General features: G+C 42.5%; 1 protein-coding gene across 1 annotated transcript in view; it reads right to left on the minus strand.

Moving 5' to 3' along the window:
* The window catches only part of LOC126536995 (uncharacterized), a 30,740-nt gene that overhangs the window by 13,785 nt on the left and 570 nt on the right, over nucleotides 1–16,385 (minus strand). Inside the window, exons 2-7 of the mRNA XM_050184082.3 lie at nucleotides 15,383–15,498; nucleotides 15,223–15,313; nucleotides 15,014–15,096; nucleotides 12,928–13,001; nucleotides 12,013–12,099; nucleotides 5,676–5,899 (exon numbers count right to left, since the gene is read on the minus strand). Coding sequence (XP_050040039.2) covers nucleotides 5,676–5,899; nucleotides 12,013–12,099; nucleotides 12,928–13,001; nucleotides 15,014–15,096; nucleotides 15,223–15,313; nucleotides 15,383–15,498 — 675 coding nt within the window. The remainder of the gene's footprint in view (nucleotides 1–5,675; nucleotides 5,900–12,012; nucleotides 12,100–12,927; nucleotides 13,002–15,013; nucleotides 15,097–15,222; nucleotides 15,314–15,382; nucleotides 15,499–16,385) is intronic.

The raw sequence follows: 16,385 nt of genomic DNA on the forward strand, positions 1-16,385 counted from the left end.
AAAGAGAGTGTTTGAGAGAAAGATGACACCGTGCTCCACTTGCGAGCTCCATGCACCGCAGATAGCAAAACTTTGCTGAGATGTTCACAGCTGCATGTGCTACCCGTGGACTACGTTATTTCACCAAGCCCAAGGGGTGATTCAAGGCCCGGCTAAAGGACATCATCTCACAAACCTCATGCTGCAAAACTTTTTTGAGTCCTTCAACTACTACAGATGGAGTTATCGTACTGATACCTGGCTTTCTCCAGCGAAGAAAGCAAAGCTCCAGCCAAAAGCTGAGTGTTGTAGTGGCAAAAGGGCTCATTGCAGCACTCCGTGGTGACCATGGTAGACTACACTATGCAACATGCCAGCGCCATCTCAGGGGGCCACGCACAGCTGATGCAGCTACACACAGTGCAAAGATGAAATTACTTTTGTCTTTAGGAGATCACAGACATTTATACTTTTCATTTATTTAACTCAAAATTAGTAATTATGTATAACTGAGAAAGCTCTCACTATCACGATGTCAGCCAGTAGCGTTGGTCAGCCAGCTGATTTTAATGCGATGGTATCGGGGAAGCAAGGGCAAGCGATTGTTCGCTGTGTTTGACATAAGAACATAAATTCCCTGATATATGCAGTGCAGTATTATTTGGCTCCTATGTTCACAACGCCTCTACAACAGATCGGCAACATCTTCTTACTGTGTTCAAAAAGTGTTTCAGGGCCCCTTAAATGTTGCTTATGCAAGGATTCGGTAGTTTGGGCCGATATTTGAGCTTAGGAGGAAACTTTAGCTTGGGCCCAACTCTGACTCTGCCTATTCAAATGCATGTAAAACGCAAAAACATTTTTCTAAGATAACCGCTGGACCGATTTTAATGAACTTTGTTGCATTTGAGAAAGAAAGTTAAAATTCTAGTGACTGTTGGATGCGGAATTTCGATTTAGAGCCTGAATTTTGTTTAAGAGATATTAAATAATTCGAAAGTTTGAGAAAAATAAAAGCAGGAAGTTTAGAATTTAATAGCTCTGCATTAAGAACAGATATTACGGTTCTGTAAATGGCATCCATTAGATCATTCAAAGCAGACAAATTGGATATGTCATTTTATATCTTACGTGAATTTGTTGCGTTGCATACAAGGGTTCTGCAAAAGCTGTAATTCCATATTACTCAATTCTTTTTAGATTCATGTGTAACATATCAATTTCGTCCGCTTTAGATGTGCTATTTGATGCAATTCACATAATTGTGATATAATGTTTCTTTGTTGAGTTATAGAGCTGTAAACTCGGTAGTTCCATTTCCTAATATTTTCTATTTTTGCCAATCAAAAAAAAAATATTCACAACCTAAATCGAAAATTTGAAACCAACAGTCACTAGAACCTCGTCAAATTTAGTGCAGTGGTTGCCGAGAAAAACGAATTCTCCTTTTACATGTATTTAGATATGAGCAGCTGAACTAAAGCTTTCTCTTAAGTAGCGAGCAACCATCTGACAAAGGGACATAGTCAGCAAGCAGAGCGAAAGCTATGCTGGCTCCCCTCAATTGCAGTTAGTATGAAAACTTGACATCTTGCAGAGCCGTGGCATGTCCTTTACAAGGACACTACCACTGAAGCCAGCACAGATGATGTTATGTCTTACCAAAAACGGCTCATTCTCTCTATGTCACAGGTCAAGAAGCAGTTCAGTGACAACACAATGGGCTATTTGTACAGCTCCTTTTGAGTTTATGTGATGGGATGTTTCAAGTGGCTTATCTTTATAGCCAAGCATTGTTATACAGCAGATCCTGGTGTATGTGTGCCTGCCTCGGCTTTCCAAGTCTCGCTTAAGTGCTCATAACCCAACAAGTGCTTGCAAGCCCTGTAAGGTTACTTTCATTTTAGTGCTGCAAGCTTGTTACATCTAAAGGAGCACACATGTTCACCCTGTGGTGATGGAAACAACTAGCCAAGTAGAGAGTGTATCATTACTGTGCGTCCCAATCTGTTCTTGCTTGTTTCTTGTTTTTAAATATTGTGCCCATATAGAAATGTCCTTTCACACTGCACAAGGTTGGTTATTGTAAAAACCATTGTCTTCATTGCAAGGTGCACCTGTGTACCTGTGTACTTGGGCTTGGTAAAAAAATAGTCTGCAGATATCATATGCTTTAGTGAACCTGAGCCTAATTTTGCAGTGATGCGCGACATGTGAAGCTCACAAGAGGACTGTGAAGTCACCTTTTTCTCAAACACACTCTTTTCAGTCGAGATCTTCTCCTCGCCCGTTTCGTAGCTAGATTGCATATGTTGTCACATGCAAGAGTCCCATAGAAGGCTGCCGTTAGCAAATAGCTTACAACAATCAAGAAAGATGTTGGGATCAGTACACTTCTTCCAACTGTTACTGTGTATATTTATAGACGCAGTTGAATTAAGAGGCTGAAGTGAGCGAAAATCTCAGTTTTGAATTCAAATAAGAATTGTGTACTTCTGGAAGACGCCAACTATCGTCTGCTGAAGCTTGGCTGCGGCCACTTACATAGCTATTAAGCTTTGGCTACACGTCTTATCGGTGTAGTAGCCATTGGGTCTCGCAAATTTTGGTTAGATTTGAGCACTCAGCTAGCCTTGGACCACGCGAAACATAAAGGGCCCCTTACCAGGCCGCATATAAAATTTTGGTCATAGACTGGAATTTGTTAAGTGTCCTCTACAGAGTGTTCTAACACAAGAATTTTCAAATTAGTTCATTAATAGCAGGAATAGAGATAGTTGAAGTGGTGCAAACCCATAATTTCAGAAGGCGAGCATCACCACCAACATGGACACTCTCTCCACTTGTCCCGCCTAGGTTCCGTAAGTGAAATTCCTTCCCTGTTTTCTCCCATACCGGAGCCAGAGGATCGCATGAGGGATACATCATGAGCACTGCTTCTTTATGTCTCTCCCTCTCTCACGTTTTTGCTGAGTGGTGCACTTCCGATGACAGCCTCGCATTTGAGCTGTTGCATTTGCCTAGTTCTGTGCAGCAGACAATTTTGTGTGCTCTGCACGAGAACACCTGATTAGCGGTATAAGTCGGTGCCACAATCACGAGCACTGAAGCAGGTGCAAGAGGATTAAAGAGTATGATTGTGCCACTGGAACACGGTACAACATGACAGTTTCGTTGTCTACGTGCACGAGTGCACAACGTGGGAACAAGCAGACGAAACGGAACTACATGTCTCTTGCTGTGGTGCGAAAGAAAAAACATACAGGCACTTAGTTTGTATGTTTTATCATTTCTCTAAACTTTAATTTGCCTATTGAAGCAACAGATTAAACAAATAACTGATATTGCCTTGAATAATTCTCGAAGTGAAGCATGGCCATATACGTGGGCGCACAGCACCCACGAACAGAAGGGCAAATGGCATTTCATTGAAAATTTAAGCTCTTTCCATGGCGTGTAGGGATGTAATACTTAGCAGATACAATCGATAGCACGCATTGCATGCACTGCGCTTGTCAGTTCAACATGGCCAGACCTGGTGAGGGGCCCTTTAAAGGGACACTAAACGCAAATATTAAGTCAAGCTATAGTGATAGATTAGTGCTCGAGAATTTCAAAGGCGTCAATATTATTGCAAACAGAGCCTTAATAATTGAGAAATTGAGGTAAATGCAGGTCATGGTTAGACTTCTCCAGGACATTCAAGTACTTGCCCGATGACGAAAGCACTCCTCACTTAAATTCTGTCACTAGTAGTGAACCGCTTTTTGCAAAAAACATCCTTGTATTGTATTATAAGACGGAATAAAATGCTACTTGTCCACTTCTATTTCATTTTTAGAAAAAAGAACTCATTGAAATTACCCTTGACAACGACGTGGGTAGTCGAAAAGTTCCATTTTCGCTCAACTACGCCCACACTTCCACATTTCAGTAGTTTTGTTATTGTGTAGTGCGGTGCTGGTTTTGCTGGCTTGCAAAACATGCACAAACTGCAAGTAGCACAGAATTCAACCTCCATGTGATGTCGCGGGATGCCCGAATGGTTTGTGCCACTTGACCAAAAAGCAGCTGCTGTGGCGAATCCACCGCTCTGCCTTAGCTCGGTACCGCTGTCTGTTGGGTGCTGTTTTACTCACCGACAAATGGTGGCGACGGCGTATGCAATGTCACCACTCCACCTGTTGGTGGCGGGAGATCTAAATTTTGAAAAAGGTGTTCGGACCCCTCAGATGCAATTTTCTCATAAACTAAGTCTTTTCTTGGCATGAAACAAGCATTGCGAGGTTTCTGGAATGGTATTTAAACATTCCACGTCGACTATGTATGCTTGCCAGCACATGCTCACTACTGGCCGCTCTTGGCTATAACCTTGGCAGACATCGCTTTGCATTGAGCAATTGACAGTGCTTCAAAATGAGCAAGCTGGATTTGGCTACTACATGTTCATCAAGCTTGTGCAGGAAAAAGCCACTCCGTACCATATAGCACACCTAGACTGGAGCACATGAGTTTGAGCTCCAGCCTGGTTGTGCACATAGCAAACACTGCACATGCGCACTACGGTTGCATGTCGCTGCATCCGCTAAGTAGCCTAGGTACCGCGGTCGCTGCGGGCTGCTGCGACGATCCCGCTCACTGAGCTAACTGCAGCTCGCTGGAAATAACTGCGTTTGGCATGTTGTAGGTGCCAAAATGGGAAATGCAAACGAAATACAAATGAAACTCGGTTAAATAGAAATGTTGGGTAAATGGAACGAGGGTATCAACCTGGGTTGACCACCTACAGGAACAACATTAACAAACTTTGTTTATATGGAATGCTTGTTTTGTGAACTCCGGTTAAACAGAACTGGAACCGAAAGTGCACCTACCTCATTGGCCGTTATATTCATGTGAAACAGGAGTCGGTTGACAAACATGTCAAATGGTGATGCCTAATAGTCAAGAAAATCTTATCTATAAGCCAGTTACGCTTTCATAGCATTAGCGGCTGCTCGGTGGCGTTCACATTGGCTGGTGCACCGTGACAGGGACAGTCAAAAAGCAAGAGCACATGAACAAATGCCGTGTGTGAAAGGAGCTGTACTATTCCAAGCAGAGTACCATAACGTATGTATATGTATGTGCGTATATATATATATATACACACACACACACACAGACTTTTTTTTTTCGTTACACTGAAATGAATACACCCGACGCTTTTGAAGTAGATTTTGTTATTTGCATTTTTGAGTCCTTCCCATAAACGAAACTTCAGATAAATGGAACAATTTTTTTCTGTCCCTTCGAGTTTTATTTAAACGGAGTCTACTGTAGTGGCATCTACATGAACGCAGCAAATCGAATTTGCAGTGTGCCATAGTGACGTTTAGTAGGTGTAGTGTTGTGGGTGCGCGGCGCTTCGTTGTAGCCTTTGCAGAGCAGGGCTATGAGGGAAGTTGGCAGCATAAACAGAAACTGGCAGTAGAAAAGCTATTAGTATATTAAGCTATTTATAGCACTGTGAGGCTTAAGAGTACTTGCTCTGGTAGTTTAGAGGTATCTGACCTTCATTTAAACTAAAAAGAAAAAGAAGAGGTGAAAATAATGCATCCATATTTCTTTAATGCTTTGTATGATCCACTTGTTTCACACCTTGCACTACAAAAAGCACAAGAGGTGTGGGAGCAACTTCACGAACGCTGGCTTACCTTGGCGAAAAATGTCCTTGTGCACCCTGGAGCATCGCAGAAGAACCGTTTGTTTTCATGGGCACTGGAAATGTGTTGCCTGAGGTTCTTCTCCTGGAAGTAGAAACGGCTGCAGCCCTCGTGAGGGCAGCAGAAGCTCTCGCGGCCAGTGCTGTGTGTCTCCGCGTGAGTGGTGAGGTTCCACTTGGTGAAGAACACCCGGCCACATGTGGGACAGGGAAACTCTGCACAAACAAAAGTACAGGGCAACATCACGGGACTGCAACAAACGTTACAGATAATCGCCACACAGAGAACAGAGATGCAACCAAACACACTCAAACCATGCTCTCCATATGGCTAGCACCTACACATAAAGCCCATGTGTATGGCAAGGCTGGCTCCCACTACTCAGCCGCTACAAAATGAGGGTCCTTCGTTTCTGGGTAAAGCTTGACAATTACTGGTTTTTGCACTGCAAACAAGTTTTATGAAAATCGGGTTAAACCCAAGTTGTCCCTAGATTTTCACCCTATGGTAAAAGGTAAGACGGAATGCAGGTGTCATGGAATGAATGACCACTGCCTGCCTTGTGTTAGCAAGTAGGCAAGATAAAGATATATCATAATAGTATTAAAGGGGCCCTGAAACACTTCTTGAACATAGTAACAAACCTTGCCAATCTGTACGAGAGGCTCTCGTGAACATGCGAGCCAAATATTATTGCACTGCATGCAGCAGAGAATTTAGAAACTTGTCTCAAAAGCAGTGAAAAATCCCTTGCTCTCGCTTCCGCAATGTCGTCATACAGCGTCATCGAAAGTAGCTGACCCACAAGAGCTACTGGCTGATTTCACGATCGCCAAACATTCTCAGTAATACGACTATTGTTCATTTGAGATGAATAAATGAAAAATATACAGGGTGCCCCAGCTAACTTTAGCCAGAGTTTAAAGATATACAAATGCCACGTAGCTGGGCAGAACAAAGGTAAAGGCCATCACTTGGAGATATTCAAACTATTTTTTCATTTTGCCCAATTAGATAATTAGTCTTAATTAATAAGCTTCTCAAGTATAATAGTTAGATTAAAGTGTCAACGAGAAAATTGTAGAGCGACATGAAAAACTCCCGATACAGTTTTCTGTTCCTCAATACGTGCTACATAAAAGTGTTTTTCTGAGCGTAAAAGAAGCCAGTAATACACGCAACGTGCCTCGAACAGCCAGTCGCGTGGCAATTTTGCGTGGATTTGCAAGAATTTGCGCGCATTTGTGAGAAGTTCATTAATTAATGAAGACTGTTTATGTAATTAGGTGGAATGAAAGAAATAGATTGAATATCTCCAAGTGACAGCAAACAAGATTACCTTTGTTCTGTCCAGCTATGTGGCATTTGCATATTTTCAGAGGGCCCCTCATCAAGTCTGGCCATTCTGAGCTGACAAGCGCAGAGCACACATTGCGTGATAACGATTGTGGCTGCAAAGTATTACATCGCTACGCACCACGGAAAGATCTGAAATTTTATATTGAATGCCATTTTCCCTTCTTCTTGCGGCCACCACACACCAAGCCGAGGATGACATACACGTGTTTGCACTGTGACGCCGCTCATGGTGACATGCAACTTCCAAGAATTATTCAAGGCAACGTCTGTTATTTGTAAAATATGTTGCTTGAACAGACGACTTAAAGCTTAGAGAAATAATAAAACACACAAACTGACTGTCTGCATGTTTTTGTTTTACTTCGCACCGCAGCAAGAGACATGTACTTCCGTTTCATCTTCTTGTTCCAACGTCGTGCAGTCGTGTGCGCAGACACCGAAACTATGCCATTTTCTACTGTTTCCACCGCGGGATCATGCTCTGTGATCCTCTTGCGTGTGCCTCAGTATTCGTGTAACACTGACTTATACCGCTAGTCAGGTGTACTCGTGCGCAGCACAGAAAATTGTGCGCTGCGTGAAACGAGACAATCAGAACAGCTCGTGCACGATGCCGTTAGCGGAAGTGCGTTGCGCCACAAAAAAGCGAGGAGAAAAAAAAAGATGAAGGCGGGGCCCATGACTTATGCGTCACACGATCCTGAAAGTCCGGTATGGGAGAACCCAGGGAAGGAATTCCACTTGCGGCGGCTAGCTGGAGCAAGTGGAGAGAGCGTCTCGCTTGGCAGTGGAGCTCGCCTCCTGAAATCATGGGTTCGCGGCATTGAAATATTTCTATCTCCGCTATCAATGAGCCGATTTGAAAAATGTTTGTGGCAGAACGCCACAAAAAGTTATTACATGTCTAGAGGACATGTAATAACTTCCAGTCTATAACCAAAATTTGCTATGGGGCCTGGTGAGGGGCCCTTTAAACACTGGCTAGGGCATCCTGTATAAGTCTGCAACCTCAAAAAGACAGAAAAACCATTTCGTCATTGCACTGCCAGTTTAAACAACATTTGCGTGTTGCTGCGTCTGCTGTGTGTGGCCTCTGAGATGAAAAGTTTAATGTAGATGCCGCGGCCACCACGAGGTGCGCACCGCAAGCTGTCGCGCATTCAACCTTTGAGGGGCAGAGGGGAGGGGGGGAAGGGGCATTGCTCCCTTGCTTGTTGTTTCCCCTGTGTAGCTTCCAGCATGCTAGTGGAAATGAAGGGAAACTGAAAGCTGCTGATGGTCCGATAACTACGTCTGGCTTTGCTTGCGCTTGAAGGATCCTAAATATTTTTGCAGCAGGAGATTCGTGAGGCGATGTAATTTAGTAGTGATGTCATTTTATGATTAGTTAGAAAAGTGTTTCAGGGCCTCTTTAATATTATTCATATATAGATATGATATATGCTTCCTTTTTGCTTAACACACAAGCGAAAACCTCCATACGTAATACATTCAGTGCCTGCTTGCCTTGAAAGAAATTCCTGTTGCCCTTTTAGCAGTCACATTTACATGAATCTGACAAATGACACATTGCATTGCATATTTTGTACGTTGCACACATGCAAATAGCAGTAATCCGCTAGGAAGCAAACAAAGCGCTGACGTTACTCCCCACTGCAAATGGTAGCTGTGACATTGAAAGGACGTTCTTCCATCTAAGGTACGTTTAATGAAGGATGGGACATTGGGCTAGATGATATTCCATTAATTTTGTTGCAGTGGCATGTAGCACGAGCCAGTAAAACAGGACTACAGGGTGAATTACTCGACAGGTCTAGGATGGATATAAAAATGCTCAATATGCACATTATAATTATAATGTACATTAACAAGGGCTTGTAAAATACGAAAAAGCATCACACATTTCGTAAAGCATGCCTGTGTGCACTAGTACTCCGTGGCTTTTGTTCCCCTTCGTTAATAAAATGTGCAGCTAACAAAGTACAGTGAGCTCTCTTTAAACGGAACTTCAAGGGACCAGGAAAACTGGTTCCGTTTATTGAGAGACAAAGCTGAATGCAATTGAATGAATACAAAACCAACCAACCATGAGGATGGTGTTCCATTTAAGCAATTTCTGTTTATCGAGATGCCACTGTAAACATGGGATCGTCGAGCATGTTTCCATTTGTTACTTTTGTTTATATGGTTTCTTTAAATAGTGTAAACATCTGCAAGATTTGAAAATTATAACAGTGCTAACACAAGCATCCACAAAGGAACAAGGACGAGACACAAGCACTTGTGTCTCGTCCTTGTTGCTTTGTGGATGCATGTGTTAGTGCTGTCATAATTTTCAAATCAAGTACGCACGAACTCACCCAGAAAGAAGTTTTAATGAAACATCTGCAAGCCAGACTGTGTATATATGAACTTGTCACAAGACTCGTGAGCAGCTCTCTTTCTCATTAATATGTTCTTGCGAGTGATTTCGCTTCTTGAAATCAAATGTTTGTGTCCAAAAGGGGGCCTACCAGAACAATCCTGAACTTTAGGCTACCGGACGACAAAAAACCCGATCTCTCCCAGGTTTACCTTTCTAAGTATGACACTCAATTTTTACCTCCTGAATTTTAAAGAACCAAACCCCAAAACAAAGAATCCTAGATATAAGTGGCTACCGTGTGTAGCATGTGTAGGCAGGGCCAATGAGCCAGCATTCTCTTCGGCCAGCGCATATGTCTCCTCAAGGATCCACAGCAACCTGATTAACAACAGGATTTTTTCTTGGAGAGCCTAGCCCTCCTGAACATAAACAGCAACTCTCAACAAGGCAGCTACACTTCCCACACGTGCATAGGTCACCTCGACGATCCATAGCAGCAGGATCACCAACAAGATTTTTTCTCTGAAAGTCTAGAGCTCGAAAACATTAACAACTTGGAATGGATAGAAATGGTAAGTGTAAATGGACACAATGTCAACTTCAAGCTAGACGCCGGCTCTGATGTAAATGTAATTCCTAAGAATCAACTCAGCACATGGCCAATGCAACCTGCATTCAAGCCAACAACTGCACAAGTGACTATGTATACAAGACGGACACTTCCCATCGACGCTAAATTAGGGTTGCGCTGCTCAACTGAAGAAAATGAGTGCACATTAAAGTTCTTTGTCATTAGCTAACCACTGAAACAGATTTCGGGTGCCAACCTATACAAAGCTTTGAATCTCATCCCGAGAAGATAGCTGCAGCGAACATATGTAGCTGTATTAGCCTGTATGTAGCCTTATACAGAACGGAAGTGCTTTCAAACATGGGCTTGCACTTCCGTTCTGTATAAGACTCATAGCAGGATGACGAGGGAGATTGTAGAGGCCTACGAGATAGCAAAATTAGAGCAAAAGTGCGTAAGCAAGCCTTTGGTGTCACTATCGGAAAAGGAGATACGATTCCTTGGTCTGTCTTTATGATGATTGTAGTACATGTTTTTTTCTTTTTTCCCTTGCCTTGCACACGTGTCCGGTTCAACGAAATGTACCACACAATGTTCTTTTTTGCTGTTGCGTTTGTTTCCACTCGCACGGTATATATTTATCGACGTGTGCGAAAATAAAATCTATAGTTGAAAGTGAAGCGCTGTGTCTGTGTATCTGTTTCTTTCTTCGTCCTCGTCCAGTCGCGCTTATACACTCTACCATGGATTCTAACCAACTAGCCCGCCAACGTGTTTTAACCAACAACATCATCGTCATCACCACCACCACCACGGCAGTGCGGGAGAAAGGAAAAATTAACCAGAAAGCTCCCCTTCGCACAAAGCGTTCGCCACAAGCATTTCCCAGTAAACATCATGATTGAATAAGCTGCAGTTGCCAGGAAGCAGCAACTGGGTGGCCGATCTATATATAGCGCTATGCGTTGTGGCTTTGCCAATAGGTGTGGGGATGGTTGCAATGCTTCAATATATTGCGAAATGAAAACACACCTACAGTTACAATCAGATTTTGGATCAGAAAGCATTATATCAAACAAGTGAATGAATTGTGGGCACCTATTAGAGCACAGAATGTTGCACAACCCATGCCAAAATTGTGGTCACTGTTGATGTGAGGAGTTGAGGCAGCAACTTCAAATTGAAATTTTGAGTTATAATGTGTATCCAGAGCCAAGTTTTCTTGTGTGTACAGCTTAACTATATTGGGCCCTCTACTCTCAGGTATAGGCATAAACTTGAGAATAGTCGGATGACCATGTCAGAGCCCCTTTAGTCTTTTGGAACACTCATACAGCACTGCGGAGACATCGTGCAATCTCCATACACTGCTCAACCTTCTTAAGGATCTCCTCACCACACCTAATTATCTTCACCATCAGATCTTGGAACTTTGCCCTGCGCCAACATCACAGGACCAGTGTTTCAGGTAAATCCTTCTATGTGTGCTTTTCCTCTTCTGTCCTGTACACTTTCTGGCACCCAACACTTAGCACGTAGTGCGATGCCGGCACTCTCAAGTCCCCTCTCGAAGAGCTTGTTTTTTATTGGCAACCAGCAGCATATACCCGCACTTGTGCTTGCCACTGTCACAGCATGCACCCTGACCAAGTTGCGTACATCACTGGTTAAAGCCCCGAAAAAGCCATAGTCGTTAGCAATGCCTTCGTGGCTGGCAACAGTACGGTATACGTAACTGGTCCACCAGCAGTGACATCACCTCATCTCATTGCCACAGCAACATCCTCCCCGTCCCCGTACTGCCCTTGCCATTTGAACCCATTCCACAATGCATATGCTGTCTCTTAGCTCGTCTACCTCGAAGAAACTGTATTGAAATTCGCCAGAAGAGCTGTGGCCACTTGCCGTTTTACTGGTTCCACCTCCTGCACAACTCTTTCACAGATGCTGCTACTATGTGCGTTGCAAGTGTCTATTAGATCTATCATAACATAATGATAAAAATTTAAGGTTAGATATTCTGAAAAACTTACGCTTCTGGTGATCTATTTTTCTGTGTTTCTGGAGAAGAGTCCACTTAGCAAACACTGCTTCGCAGCCTTCCACATCACACGGGTACCCTAGAATACAAATCAGAAGAAGTGGATTGCAATAATGTCCTGGTTATCTTTTTCTAATTGATTTAAACTACACTAACAGAAAAATGTTTTTTAGGCACTGTAGTTAAGTCCACATTTCAGTAACAGCTAGTATATTGGTGGCATAGCATTCAACATTTTTCTTGTTCATATTTAGACAAAGAATACACAAAGTGCTTGTGGCAAATAGAGGTATTCGAGAAGTTTTTTTTTTCGATGACGTAAGGATGGCTTCTCAAGTTTTGACTACAGTATGGAGCAAGTAATGAAGCTCACTGGTTTTTTCCTCTGCACATCTATGTGGAATGATCATATACCTTCTGCTGGAAAACTTGGCAAGATACCATTTTTACTTGCATAATAAATGCACTCCTTTAATTGGTTATTACAAAATTACACATTCCCCGCATGATTGCACCATCAATTCGACACCGCAAGCTGTGGCCTGGTTTCAATTTTGACTGATGATGATGGCTGACCAGGGATTCTGTGTGTTCCCTTAGCGCTGCCTAGGCTCAGTGGTGGCCACATACATTAGACTTAGTGGCGACATAAAAAAATTCTCTTAAAAGTTTACCATGCATAACTAAATGTAGAACTTAAAATAAAACTTGTGTAAAATAAAATAAAACTTGTGTAAACATGTAAACTTCAAGGGAAAAAAAGAAGGTGCCTATTACTGAGCAAATACAGTGAATGCTTCAGTGGCCAAAAAGGCTTCTTCAAATGAGTGTGGCATCAACAACGGAACAAGCAACAATTTGAGCTCGGTAATGACATCTGTGACCAGGTGTATGGCTTTCCACTCACCTTTATGTGTATTTTGATGTGCTCTGAGCTTGCTCGGCAGCAAGAAAGCTTTGTCACATCCTGGTTCTGGGCAGCTGCAAACAGTGAATTGTGTTATGTAATGTTATTAATGCCTTTACAGCAGCTTTCGAAACGTGAGCTCGAAATGTGTTACATAATACTGTTGGAGAAAAATCAGCAATAATTATTCACCGATGAAGGGAAAAGATGTCTTACTTGCTACGAAATTACGGCTCGTGGGCTCTCTTTAGGTCTGCAGTCTGTGACAACGTAAATATACAGCAGCAAATAGAGTATTGTCTATGAGAAGTTGTATGGAGGTGCCAGCAAATTAAGCTCGCCCATTTCTGGGACATCAAGGCAGAGATGAACTTCCTTCAATATCGGCTCCTCTAGGTAACTATGTTTCGAAGTACCGAGGCAGAAAGGGCAGGTGTGATTTTGTGGGTTGAGCTCGTACAGATTTTTTATTAGCTCGTGCCGAAGTATATAGTTGTGACTTGGCTGGCTACTCAGTCAAGCAGTCACTGTCAACTACATTACAAATGTGTGGAGCATTGAAATTCAAAATTTAAACTTGATTCCAATATCTTAAATGCTGAGCATCGTGGTCAAAAAACCATTACACAGGCTTGAGTAGGACCTATTGGGCTAGGTCTTGATGAAGTGGGCAGTGTAGCAAACTCCAGCGCAGCTGCCGTATTCGGAAACTAAACCAGTGCCACTTATCGAGGAGAACAAGCAGTCATAAGGCAGCCAATGGCATTACAGTCTGAAACTTCTGAGCTTTTCTATGCCTTTTGAACAACACAGTGAACTCATCTGTGGTTCTTTGTCTCACCGCAACTGCAATAAACTCAATGAAAAAGTCATTCCGACACCGTGTTGGCGTTTCACTTCCATTGTTTCTCTGAGTGAATACCAGAGTAGATTGATTTTACTGAATCTGCATGGAGCATGATCTGCTGCTTCCTGCCAGTGTGCTCTCTGCAAAATAGCCAGAAGAGTGGCCTACAAGCTCTTCATATTCGCACTCCCTGGAGGCATTAAACTTTCTTTTGTGGTGTCCACAACGTGACTTAAGATCTCTGCAAACTTTGACTACCAGATGAGCCTGGCCAAATTTTACTACATCTCCGCATGTCTTCGTTGACTTTAGGCATCCGTCCGTCCTTAGGGAAATAATCTGTCTACGCCCATTGACGATTGAGATGTATAATTAATCTTTCCATGATTAATCTTCCCATTCCCTTCCTCCTGCTTTTCTTTACCTGTCCTCTTTGAATTTTCCATTTATTATTTACAAACACATCGTGAACATCTTGGAATGAGTGTACAACCAATCACAATTATCTCCTTTTGTGGCATTGTGCACATTGGGCACATACATATAAATGTTTTGGCAGTGTGGGAAAACGTCAAGAATAATTAAATTATGGGGTTTAACGTCTCAAAGCAACTCATAGGCTACGAGAGATGCCAAAGTGTAGGGCTGCAGAACAATTTTCACCATCAAGAGTTCTTGTAACTCGCATCTAAAGCATTGCACATGAGCATTTTTATATTCCACCTTTATGAGAATTTTGCTAGGAATTGAACCTGCAACCTTGTACTAAGCAGCAGAACACCATAGCCACTGTGGCTGCTAACGCGTTAAATGGAACAGCAATGTACTTTGCCATGCAACTTGTGTTGGCATTTCCAGAAAGTGGTGATAGCCACAGAGCTTCCAGCGAATGATTATGCTTTATGTACTGGCTGACTTCAATTCTGCTATTACAATGTGTCTCTTAATGACACCACATAGGGCTAATAATTCATGAAACTAATAATTGGTAATATTGGCAGTTATTAATGAATCCTGATGCCTTACACATGTGAATCTTGGACAGTCAATAAAATTATTATGCCTCATATCCCGGTTTTAATAACAAGATAGTCGTCGCTGAAATACTTGGTATGTGCATCGAACCCACATTTTACACGCAGAACTGCAGCATAATAATCAGCTCTCGAGATGAATTCTGGCCGCCAATGCATGCTTGTAACAAATGTTACAGGGATGCAAAAAGAAATTCATACTCACGGATAGGGCAACACCTTCGTGTGTTCGAAGCTGTGGACTTTCAGGTGTTGATGTTTCACGAATGCCTTTGGACAATGTTCACACTAACAGAAGAAAATAATAATAATAATAAAAAACATTATTAGAATTTCATTTTTCCGAAGCCCTTTCCAAATGGTCATAGAAAGTGTGACCAGATAGCAACAAATGGCTTAGCTCACAACACTTACCTGGAACTTCCGCTTCTCATGAGAATACTTCATGTGCTTGTATAGTGCGTTTTCACAAGAGAACACCTTTTCACAGTTGTCATGTACACATCTGTGCAGAAAATAACACACATTATGACTTTGCAGCTTTCAAAAGGGACGATCTGGCTTGCATACTCACTTGAACGATTTTACTTTATCCTTATTGCTTTCATGCGATTTCTTCATGTGTCGGGTCAGGTGAAACTGCCTTGTGTACTTCTTGTCGCAACCTGAATATGTGCACTCATAGGGCCGCTGCATAATAACGCAAATAGAAGTTGGGGAGCACCATTCAGGCGGCATGAAATCATAGGCATAATATACTTCAGCTTTCCCATGGTTCTGGATTAAATCATATCCCCAGACTCCGTGGACCGCCACAACCACACCTAAGCATGAAGCAAGGTACCAAAAACATGGCTTCTATTACAGAGGGCGGAAGTAAAAGCTTCAGAATGTTAAATTGTTGACTTTGTAGATAACCAAACACAAAAATTTTAACTTTAAGCCTCCTGTTCAGTGCATTGGCTTCTTAATTTACCAGGAACAACCTGAGTAACTGTTCGATCACTGATTGCCTTCACATATAAGCTATGGACTATCTATGCATGTTATATTTTAGAAGTCCTGGCACTCAGGTTAGTTGCACACTCACAGGTGTCACGACTGTCATGAAGATGGGTTGAAAAAGCTTTGCTTCAAGTGCACATTGTGCGCTGAAGTCATGTGATGGGATGCAAACACATTTCACGTGGTTACTACTCTCCGGACGCTAAAACTGACGATCCCTTTGCCAGCTGCCCCGCTAGGTGCCCTGAAGGTACCGCGCCGCCTCATTATTATAATCTCACGCACTCTAGTGAGGCTTCCGTTTGCTGGTATATAGAACTCGGAGTCCAGCAAGACTTCTACAACACCAGTCAAAACCTTCAGTCCATTTTCCCGCACACTACTCTAACCTCCCCCCCCCCCTTTTTTTTTCCTTAAACACTTTTTTTTTAATCATACACACGCTAATTTCACACTCGTCTACCACAACACCTGCGTTTCAACATACCTCTCTTTGAGCCAAATGCCACTACTACACGCTGTGTAATGTCTGTAACACCTCACACGTTTTAATATTAAACTTATATGACAGT

This window comes from Dermacentor andersoni, chromosome 4 (genome assembly GCF_023375885.2).
Source record: "Dermacentor andersoni chromosome 4, qqDerAnde1_hic_scaffold, whole genome shotgun sequence".
Lineage (NCBI taxonomy): Eukaryota > Metazoa > Arthropoda > Arachnida > Ixodida > Ixodidae > Dermacentor > Dermacentor andersoni.